Genomic DNA, 11,611 nt, shown 5'->3' with positions numbered 1-11,611 from the left:
GCTTGGGCTCGGTGGCTGCGCCGAGAGGAGAGGGCTGCGCCTGGCACTGCCCACCAAGCCGGAAGGTTGTGTACCAGCGATTTCCACCCTTTCCGTCTCCCGGCGCACACACTAATCACTAAGATCCTGCGGCACACCGAAAATACATTTTTTAGCGACCTGACCCAAAAGAGTAGGTATAATTTTGATCCATTCCCACGGCACCGCCGTTGTTATGCTGGCAGTTGCCCTTTTTTAATTTGGCAATGGAAAAAGGTCAGTGCCCCTGACTAAATGGGCAGGTATTGCATGGTTTAAAGATTCTTGTGGCAAAACAGAAAAAAAAATTCGGTGGCACACCGGTTGAAAAGCGCTGATCTAAGGGCAATTCTTCCTTAATGTTCTTGTTAACATTTACCCCAAGATTGAAGATTCTACAGTTTTAAGGATGGTTTTTGCATTTTTCTTTTTAATGGGAGGAGCTGGGTGTGTGTGTCCTATTTTGACCACAGGATTAATAAGCAAATGTTCTTTCCTAATTAGAAAAGGTGGGTGATAGGGTTGGCCCTGTGCCTGGTGTTTTTAGGGAGTAGAGTTAGAAGGACAAGGGAAATGTGTCATGGCTAGGTCTGAAGTATATTTCGTTCTGCTGCAATATATATTATTGACATAAGAAACATGGGGATCACAAAATGCGAATATACTTAGGTAAATATACCAGTAAGTTTTAGTCTGATGTTTAACACATAGGATAAAAGTCACCACTGTATTTTTAGTTTGTGTATATGTATGTTTTAGCACATAGCCTGACACATAATTTGTAGACTGAATAACATTTGTTTTTTTCTCTAATTTCTTTTTATAGTATAACTAGAGGACCAGTGCACAAAAATTTGTACACTCAGTGGGGGGACCCTCCACCCGGCCTGTGCCCTCTTGCAGTCTGGGACCCCTTGGAGGATGTCCACCTGCTGGCTTAGACTCGCTCCCTGGGGGATCGGGCCCAAGCTGGCAGTCAAACAGCCCTCTGGCAGCCCGGGAGCCCTCAGGGGATGTCCACTTGCCAGCAGGGAGCAGACCTAAGCTGCAGTCGGACATCCTTAGTGCTGCTGAGGAGGCGGGAGAGGCTCCCACCACCACCGCTGTACTGGCAGCTGTCAGCCTGGCTTGTGGCTGAGCAGAGCTCCCCTTGTGGGAGTGCACTTACCACCAGGGGGCAGCTCCTGCATTGAGCGTCTTCCCTCTGGTGGTCAGTGTGTGTCATAGTGACCAGTCATTCCCAGTTATTCTGCTGTTAGGGTCAGTTTGCATATTACCCTTTTATTATATAGGATAGAGGCCTGGTGCATGGGTGAGGGCCGGCTGGTTTGCCCTGAAGGGTGTCCCGGATCAGGGTGGGGGTCCCGCTGGGGTGCCTGGCCAGCCTGGGTGAGGGGCTGATGGCTGTTTGCAGCTGCTCTCTGAAGTCCCCAAAGACCTCATTGCAAAAGCCATTGGACACTTTTTAGCTTTATCTTACTGGAGATCAAAGTGCATCTAACATCACGGCTTACTCCATCCTTCTTAAAACCCTCTCCCTCCTTGGCTTCTTTGAAGCCACTCTCTCCTTCTGATGCCAGGACTAGCAGGTTAAATGTGGGTGTGGTGAAGGCAGATGGCTGGATCTAGCCTCTCTCTCTTTCGCCCCCAATAGGTACTGACTCTGAGGTCTTAGAATATCCATCTCTGGGCGGGGCTATAGCTGCCCCAGACAGAGCCAGGTCAGAGTCCAGTGGCTTCTCCTTTATTGCTGATTTGGACCAAGCTCACACAGACCTGTGAAAGCTGTTGACAGTGTCTGTCCCTGGAGGAGGGAAGAGCAGAGGCGAAAGGGTCAGGTACGGGGGTTAGCTGTAGGGCCAGGTCGGAGACTGGGTGAGTCAGGGAGCCCTGGGGGACTAGGGTGAGAGCTGGGATGGCCAGAGGGCCCCTGCTTCTGTAGAACCTTGAAGTCAGAGTTGCTGATGATGGTTTCTCGGAGGGTAGGAATCTCTGCAAAAGGCACATAGTCTGCTCCTGGGGGTGGAAACCAATGCAGGTATGGGATACAGGGGTTAATAGGGTGAGGTAGTGTGGGATGGGATGGTTGAGGATGGGAGAGCCTTTCTGCCTGGCTTTCTGACTACAGACCCTGGAATGGATCCCTGTTCTAGGTAACCCCCTCACCGCGAGGCCTCCTTCCTCGTCGCCGGGTCTCCTCAGTCTCAAAGAAAGTCTCGTGTTCCTCCCAACGCCGGTCACAGGCTGCACAGAGGAAATTTGACTCAAAGCAGTAGCAGCAACAGCCTAGGGCAAGGGACAGCCAAGAAAAACATAGGGAAATGGGGCTTCCCCCTGGGCTGACTACATTTTTATCTCTTTTCACCAACCACAAACCTGTCTCTCCTGCCAACTCCCATATACTTATTCCCAGACTATATGCATCCTATCCCACCCATGCCCACCTCTGCACTCCCTTTGTTTTAGAAGGTACCTTTGACCCTGCAGGGATGGCACCCGGTAGCTGCATGGTTTTCATGGCTGTGTTTGCAGCGACATTGGGCTCTCCAGGCCTTGGGATCAAAGGTGGCCCGCCTCTTGAGCCAGAACTCACCCACCTCCTCTGGGCTTGATGGTATAAAGCAGAACATGAGGCAGCGGCACTGATTCACATTGCAAGGCACGGATATGTCTATGGGAATGGGGATGGGTGGTAGGATTAGACCAGCGCCTGATTGCCCTGGCCTTTCCATGCCAACGCCCTTTCCCATACCAACACACACACTTTCTCTCATATAGTCCAACACATGACAGTATAGCTATCCCTCCTCATCTGCAAGGGCTGGGAGGGATAACTCATTTCTCCCTACCTGATATGATCCGGTGCTCTCTCAGCAAGTGTCCACAAAAGCACTTGGATTCATCTCCAATTCGGAAACAGTCCCATAGATAGTGGGGGCAACGCCAACCAATGTAGAGACCTGGGAATGGTGGGATTGAGTAAAAGGATGAGTGAGAAGGAAGAATGGCCTTAGCTCCCCCAGGTGTTCTTACTTATCCCCTGGGGGGTGTGCCTCACCTCTCCCCCCAGGTGTATTTATCCCTACCTGTGAGTCCTCATACTACTCATTTAGATTTTTCTCCTCAAGGTTTTCTTATCACCCATAAGTGTCAGTTCCCTTCCCACCCGAGGATCCACTCCATCTCTGTCAGCCTGTCAGAGATGACTGAACTCAGTCTTTAGTTTCTGAGCAGGAAGATTATAAATGAGGTTTTTTTTGAAGATGAATATGAATCTCAATGAGTTCTCTGTGACTGTTGGGATTCTCATATCCTCCCCTCCCTATGTTAGAGTCCAACTTTGACTTTCTTGAAGTTTCTAAGGTGAGGGAAGGAGAAGATGATTGGCCAGGTGTAGAGTAGATGGTAGGGATTGGCTACTCAGGAGCATGGTTGTTGAAGGGACATGAAGAGGAGGGGGAGGTTGAGCAGGCCTGGAGTCAAAAGGAGGGCTTCCCTCAGGTTGGCACCTTCATGCTTCCCTTCTGTGTTCCTGGTATTATTAACTGGTGCCCTTTATGAACTTGAGAAGGGCTTCCGAAGGTCAGGAGAAAGAGGTAGGCCAGAAGTTATGAGTACTGAAGACCCAAAAATAGAGGCTTTTGAGGCTAAATAAAGGGGGCATGGAAAGAAGAGAGAGGCTAAGAAGTATCCCTGAGCTCAGGCACCAGGAAGATGCCACAACCCTTTAGAGCCTGGTTTTAGTAGTGGGATCTGAAAATGTCTCAATCTCACTTCAAGACAAGGCTAGTGGTGCTGTGTAAATGTGGGAGGAGAACCAGAGAGCACCTGCCACTCGTCCTCCATGAGACCTGAGAGCACCCCAACTTCTAGCCAAGAATCCTGTATGAGTCCCCATGGAGTGGGACCTTCAGCTGTCGCACTCTTATTCCGATTTAAAGGCTGCAATGAAGTGTCACCTCCACCAAAAAGTGTCCCTGACCTCCCCTTTTCTAGGACCCCCTCTCTTGCCTTCCATGGCTCCCTGAGCTACTCTTATCACAGTACAATGCACTGTAATGAGCGGATCACTAGTATTCCTGTTAGACTGTGAGTTCCTCCAAAGAAGGGTCTATCTTTTATCTATAGCTAGTCCTAGTACAGGGCATGACACAGAATAGGTGCTTGGAGAACACAGATTGTTTGACTAACTAAATGAATGGACAAATTCCTTCAGGAAGGGAGATCATTTCTTCATTATGCCAGGAATAACCATGAAGCTCTGTAAGGTGGATGAGAAAGAATTAGTGTCCTCTGGTCTTTGACTCTGGCCAAGGCCATAATCCACAATTCTGTGCCTAATGGTCAGACTAGGTTTTCTTGTATTACCCATGCTCTCTCAAGGTCAAAAGCCTGTCCAGATGTGGCTTTTGGCTTTGCTGCTTCTGTCTTGATGCTGACGGCCTGTAGTGCCAGTGCCCCAATACACCAGGGAGTCTTGGTTGAAAGGGCAGAGTATAGAGAGAGTCAATATTGGGTAGGGACCAGGATTCTACCAGAGGAATTCTGAACTTCATCCAGAGTAGCAGGATACACTGAATGAGCAGGTGAGATGTGGAAATGAACAGGGGTCAGTGGCCAGAGATCAAGGCCTGGCCTGAGAGCGTGGGAGAGTCAGGTCCAAGCACTGATGTAGGAGTCAGTGTCCAGCTTTCAGATGAAGATTGAAGTTTGAACAGGGAGACTAGCAAACCACACCTCAGACTCTATTACAGTGGTCAGTGCCCTGTCAGTGGGACCATTGACATCTAGCTGAGTATTCCAGAATGGTGCCCTCTACTCTCTGCCCTGATTCCAAATCCTCTTTCTGTTATGAGTGGACAAGGACTGGCAGGGGGAGGAAACATTATCTGGGATGCCATTTTGATTCTGTACAACACAGTTAATTCCATGATCACATAATCACATTTGCATGATAACATCTCTTTGTGCTTAGAATGTCTTCATACAAGATACAGCTGTTTTTATATGAAAGATGTCTTCAACCCAGCTCTCTCTCCTGAGCTTCAGATCCATAGAGCCAGCTAGCTACTAGACCAGCTGTGGGCAAACTACGGCCACTGGGCCGGTTCCGGCCCTTTTGAAATGAATAAAGCTATTGAAAAAAAAGACCGTACCCTTTTATGTAATGATGTTTACTTTGAATTTATATTAGTTCACACAAACATTCCATCCATGCTTTTGTTCCGGCCCTCCGGTCCAATTTAAGAACCCATGGTGGCCCTCGAGTCAAAAAGTTTGCCCACCCCTGTACTAGACTCTTTCACCAGCATGTTCCACAAGCACTTTAAATGTGTTATAATTATTCCTTCCAAACCTGGCCCTCTCCCTTTGTCTTCTGTTCATCCAACACATACTTAGCAAGCATCTACTCTTGTCTTAGGCATTCAGTTAATGACACCATTCTCCAATCAGTTATTTAAGCCAATTACCTAGATGTCATTCCAGGCATGTTCCTTTCTCTTATCCTACACATCCAATGATCCAAAGGTTAGTTTTACCTTCTTAGCATTTCTTGATTTTGTCTACTTTTTACTTCTACCCATTCATTTCTTATTTGGATTATTAGCAGTGCCCCACAGTGCAGTCTTCCTGTCTCCAGCTCTAATCTTTCTCTAGTCTATCCTACTGCCAGAGTGATCTTACAAAAACACAAATCTGTTTGTTATTTTTCCATTTAAAGTCTTTTGGTGACTTTAGGTTGCCCTCAGGATGTAATCCCAGCTCTTGAGTTTGGTACAGAAATTCCTGCACAATTCTGCCCTTCCAGAGCTGAGGGGGGCTACTCTGCCCAACACACTATGCAGCAGGCATACTGCATTGCTTACAGTTTCCTGCTGGTGCCGGGCGCTGTCATGGCTCAGCATACCTCACTTTTTACCTGGCTGCCTCTTGCTACTCATCTTACAGATTTCAGCTGGGAAGTCATCCCTTCCAAGGCTTAATCCCCAAACTCCCACAATTGGGTGCCTGCCCCATTTCTCTGTTCACGCAGCACTCTGGGCTGAGCTAAATTATACCAATCATTAAAATGTTGTTATTGTCCTTTTACTTATTGGTGTCTGTCATTAAAGTGTAAATTATTTGAGGGTTCTTTGCTTGGAAACCCCATCCATACCACCACCTCCACAACTAGCAATGAGCCTCGTACATTGCTGGTGCTCAATAAATGTTGAATGAATAAGAGAAAAGCTTACACTTGATATTTCTCTACAGAGCACATGTATTGACTCTCGAGGGACAGAAGATCCCCAGTATTAGAAGAGAACCCCAAATATCTTTGTTCAGGATGGCATGACACCTAAATTTTAGTATAGAGATTCCTGTTTAAACAAGAAAATGAAGTCCAACCTCAAGAAGTACAGTGGCCTTGAAGAGTGGGGAGTAGACAGGAGGTTCTAAGGAGAATGAGGGTACTGAACAGACCCTACATTTGCAAAAAGAATAAAAGTGACATAGCATGCTAAAATAAGCAGACAAAACTGTTCAATGACTGAAGTAAGACTGAGAGACAAATGAGATCACTATGACTTTCTTTTCCAGAAGTGGAGGTGGGAGGTCCCTGCATAGGGACCGAGGAAAGTAAGTTACATGGAAGAGGGATAGGACGTAGAATTACCTAGTTGTCTTTATATCTTAGGCCCATCTAGTTTTGACATAACTCTACTCCCATCATAAAGAGAAAGTATGAAAAACCAAAATAAATGCAGTGACATGTTGAATTCAGTCTAGAAACACCAAAACCCTCAGAGCAGGTCAGGGTGACCCTCTTACTAAAGGTAACCCCTGTAGATATAAAACTCAGTCACATTGGTACACACGTTCACACACAGGATGGCATGTGTTTACAGAGTACATCTGCACGCCCTTCATATATAGACATAGATAAGCACAGCATGCCACTAACAGGACTGTCAAGAGTACTAATTCTGGCTGAGACTTGGAACCAACAGGGTGAGAAGATGTGACTCCTGCTCTTTGGTGGAGACTCACAGCTCTTGGGTGCTCAAGTGATCATGGGTCTCATATTCAGGGGTGACTGCTTTTTAGTAGAGTTCCAACAAGGGGACCAAGGCCTTTTGCCATGTAAAAGCAACAAGTCACGTGGAGCCTGTCCAGGTCCTCTTCCTTAGGGTCTGTTTGGTGCAGGCCATCTGAGCCCTAGATCTGGGGCTAGCCTGTGACCCTTCTGTTTTTAACAACTTTAGCTCAGTCACCTGTCCCTACCTGGGCTTTATATGAGTTTTCACTCTTTTCATCTGCAACTATACTATCCACCATGGCCCCCCCCTGCCTGCTTCCCTCCCAGATTTCAGGCAGGTGGCATTGCCATGTCCACAAGGTGCAGCTCTCCACTGGATGGGCAAGTTCCCAGAAACTGATGGGCTGGAGGATGATCCCGTCACAAGCCTCTGAGAGGCTGCCTGGGCTCACCTGTCTGGGTGGCCTTCAGGGCTGCATTCTTCTCCCATTGGACAGGATTGTTCACATGAGCACCAAACTTGTCTCTTTGCATCGCCTCAGGCACTTCCACCAGCTCTGCCTGCTTAGCAAGGACCACTGGACTGGCTGTATCACCTGGGAAGAGAGGGGGTGTGTAATCAAGGAGCAGTGAAGGGGCCCCAAAACGAAGAGAAGGGGTCAGGTCAAAGAGTAACCCAATCTCCTCCTGGGGCAGGTGCAAGACAGTGATGAGAATGGGGAAAAGGGTGGGAGCAATTACGGCTAACTCCTTTCTTCTCCTTCTTCTTGCCCAGATGACGTCCAGGCTGAGCTGTGTGAGTGGTGCTGACAGTGGCATCCTCCCCCTCCTTGTCCTCTCCTTCCTCTTCCCTTTCCTCTGCAAATCTGTCCAGGTGGACCTTGGCTGTAGGGTCTAAAAGGGAATACTCTGGAAGGATCTCAGATTCACGGATTTGTGTGGAACTTCCTGGCCATGAGATCTCAGAGGAGAGGCCTTTCTTCAGAGTATCAGAGACGTGGTCTGGTGATGAGTTATATAAAGTAAGGTCCTCTGGGACCTTAGAGATAGAGTGTTCTAAAGAGGCCTTGGAGACGGAAGGCTCCAAAAGGGTTTCAGAGGTGTAGGTCTCTAAAGGGGTCTGGGAAGTGGGTGGCCTCATCTGAGATTCAGAGGTGGGGGGCTCTAAAGGAGTCTCAGAGACGGAAGGCTCCAAGGGGTTTTCAGAGGTGTAGGTCTCTAACTCAGTATGGGAAGTGGATGGCATAGTTTGAGATGCAGCGGTGTGGGGCTCTAAAGGGATATGAGAGATGGAAGGCTCCAAGGGGGTGTCAGGGAGAGGGGGCTCCTGTGAGTCCTCAGCAGAGGGGTCCTTTGAAGAAGGGTGCTCCTCTGCATCCATGGTGGTATGAGGCTCTTCTGCTTCCATCTAGTGGTAGAATATGGTACAGGCTTTAGATTGGGATTGGAGGGTCTACAAATCAGGTATGGAATTAGGATATATCTTAGTGCACTTGAGATATAAGGGGGAAGCAAGATGAGCTTTGTGTTAAGGTCTGCTCCCAGGAGGTTCACCCATGTGCTTAGACTCCATGTATGGGTTTGGAGGGAGCTGGTACTTAAAGAATGAAAGACTGAAGCAGTCAGAAACTATCAGTAGATGGTAGCAGAGGACCATGCCTCAGGAGGGGACCTGCACATAGCAACTTGGCCAGTCCAAGAGCAGTGTCCTCGGCATACCTTAGGACCATGGAGATCAGGCTGTGCGATTCCAGAGACTAGGAATACCAAGCCAAAGTGGGGGGTTTGCTCCCACGAGTGCAGGAGGATGTTACGAAGGCAGGGCTCTGACCACAGTCTAGTTTCATCTACGGACTACCTTCCCTAGATGATGTCATTCGTGTTCAAGGCTTCAATACTGCCAGCTGTATGCTTATAATACCTAACTCCATAATTCCAGCTCAGACCTCTTTAAACCCCTGTACTTCACACTTATACCCAACTGCCTGATGGACATCGCCAAGTTATTGTCCCATAGGACATCAAAATGGACTTTGTTGTGAGTTTGATCCCCACTTGGGGTGCATACAGGAGGCATCTGATAGATGTTTCTCTCACATTGATGTTTCTCTCTCCGTTCATCTCTCTCTAAAATGAATAAAAACATATCCTCAAAAACAAAAACAAATAACAATAAAAACATATCCTTGGGTTAGGATTAAAAAATGATAACACTTGACCCTGGGAATTATCTTAGCTTTTTTCCTTTTCCTCAGCCCTTATCTTCAAATAGGCACCAGGGACTGTATTTCCTATCTTCTAAAATCTAAATATATCTCAAATCCACTCTCTCCTCTCTTTTCCCTCCAGTTTTATTCAAGTTCTCATCATTTTCTACCTGGATTATGCCAGGTATTCCTCTGGGACCTTAGCGATGACTTTGTCCCTCTGTTGCCTTTCCCAACATACTAATCCACTCACCCATTCTATCATTGATTTAGGTAACATACTTTTACTAGAGACCCGGTGCATGGAGTCATGCACAGGGGTGTGGGGGTCCTCAGCCTGGCCTGCACCCTCTCGCAATCCGGGACCCCTCGAGGGATGTCCAATTGCCAGTTTAGGCCCAGTCCCTGCAGGCCAGGGGGATCGGGCCTAAACTGGTAGTCGGACATCCCCCAAAGGATGTAGGAGTGCACCAAGTACTGAGCCGCTTGTGCTCATCCAGGCTGCACCTGCTGCTGCAGCTGTGCACCCAGCTTCTGGCTGAGTGGCGCACTGACCACCAGGGGGCAGCTCCTGCATTGAGTGTGTGCCCCCTGGTGGTCAGTGTGCATCATAGTGACTAGTCAACCAGTCGTTTGGTAGTAATGGTCGCTTAGACTTTTATATATATATATAGACTAGAGGCCTGGTGCACGGATTCGTGCACCAGTGGGGTCCCTTGGCCTGCCCAGTGGGGATCGGGCTGAAACTGGCAGCCCGACAATCCCCAGGGGATCCCAGAGTGCAACTCTGCAAAGTTGCTGCCGCTCAGCAGCTCCTGTATTGAGTGTCTGCCCCCTCGTGGTCAGTGCATGTCATAGCTATCAGCCGGTTGGCCAGTAGCTTAGGCTTTTATATACATAGATAAAGGGTCTAACCTTACACTTTTACTGAGACACTGTGCTCCCCACTGGACTCAATTGAAAGAATCTGGGAAGGAGACAGGTGAACCCAAATGACAATACAAATGAACTGGTATTGTGCTGGGGTAAGCTCAGGATGCTGTGAAGAGCAGGGTACGCCTAATTTCTCTTGGAAGTATATCCAAAAGAAGTGAGTACTCCTTAATGACCCAATCGTGATCTTTCTGAAATACAAACCTAACAATGGCATTTCCTTGCTTAAAAATACTCATTGACTGGCCCACGTGATTCAGTGGTTGAGCATCAACCTATGAACCAAGAAGTTAAGATTCAATTCCTGATCAGGGCACATGCCTGGGTTTCGGGTTTGATTCCCAGGGGAGGGCATGCAGGAGGCAGCCAATCAATGATTCTCTCTCATCATTGAGAGAGAATTTCTCTCTCTCCCTCTATCTTCCTCTCTAAAGTCAATAAAAATATATTTTAAAAAATACTCATTGACTCAGTCTAAGGATTAAGTCCAAATTTCTTGGCTCTGATATTCAAGGCCTGTCATTTGCAACAGTGCCTAACGATTCCAGCCTTAACTTTTCCCGCACTTGTCCCCACCCCTGCCCCCTCCACGCTACCTCCCCATGCTCCCGAGATACTAAATATATCACTTAAACCCATCAGAATCTTTCCAAAGGGGAAGTTTGGGACAGGAAGTAGGGGGAAGATAGCACGGTGGGAAGTAAGATGACTAGACTAGGGCAAGAAGAAAAAGGGACGGGGCAGGGTGGAGAACCAGGGGATGGGAAGAGAGGAAGGGGAAAAAGAAGAGGAGGAAGGCAAGGATGAAAAGCAGAGAATGGGAGCGGGTTGCACTGAGGTGGGAAGGGACAGAGGTGTTAGGAAGGAAATGGGATGAGGGTTTAGAGGTGGACACTGGAGGCTACATACTTTTGGGCTTCGGCGTGGCTTTTGCAAGTCCTTGGGTCAGGATCTTGCCTGAAGCTGGGCGTGGGAAGTGTTAGCCTCGAGAGAGGGCAGGCTCTTAGTTGTGGATGAAACCCGGCTGCAGGGCGCTGTGGGCTGAGCAGAGACTTGAACACCTGCAGAAATTCCCGAAGGAGCTCTAGCCAGGTCTGGGGAAGGGTGGGAGGGGGAGGAACGAGGGGAACCTGGGCGGGCGGGGAGACTTGATTGCAGCCTCTGGAACCCAGGCCGGAGGAGAAGGGATCCGTCACCAGGGCAACTGGAACGCCTCATAGTCAGCGTCAAAGGCAGCCTGGTCACCTCGGGTGGGTGAGGTCCCCTGCGAGGGCTGCATCGCGCCTGGAGCGGGTGGCGGGTCCCTTTGAGAGGCTCGGGTAGGCTTTGCGGGTGTCTGCGGGGACATCCGTGCGCGTCGGGGTCTGCGAGGGTCTCTGCAGGGTTCCCATGAGATGCCTGCGGGCGGCCAGTGGGGTCTGCGTCTGACCGG

General features: G+C 48.7%; 1 protein-coding gene across 1 annotated transcript; it reads right to left on the bottom strand.

The window, feature by feature from the left end:
- Positions 1 to 1,746: 1,746 nt before the first annotated feature.
- On the bottom strand, positions 1,747 to 11,605 carry FAM221B (family with sequence similarity 221 member B). Its single transcript, XM_015560532.1, has 7 exons — positions 11,089 to 11,605; positions 7,811 to 8,447; positions 7,492 to 7,635; positions 2,868 to 2,978; positions 2,492 to 2,689; positions 2,185 to 2,304; positions 1,747 to 1,822 (listed from the first exon to the last, which is right to left on the bottom strand). Exons 2-7 carry the CDS (start codon positions 8,445 to 8,447, stop codon positions 1,785 to 1,787), a joined length of 1,248 nt encoding a protein of 415 aa, XP_015416018.1. The 5' UTR covers positions 11,089 to 11,605; the 3' UTR covers positions 1,747 to 1,784.
- Between the last annotated feature and the right edge of the window lie 6 nt (positions 11,606 to 11,611).

This window comes from Myotis davidii, unplaced genomic scaffold, assembly GCF_000327345.1.
Source record: "Myotis davidii unplaced genomic scaffold, ASM32734v1 scaffold534, whole genome shotgun sequence".
In the NCBI taxonomy this organism is placed as follows: Eukaryota; Metazoa; Chordata; class Mammalia; order Chiroptera; family Vespertilionidae; genus Myotis; species Myotis davidii.
Note: the sequence above shows the minus strand (reverse complement) of the source record. Positions and strands in the feature narration are given on the sequence as shown.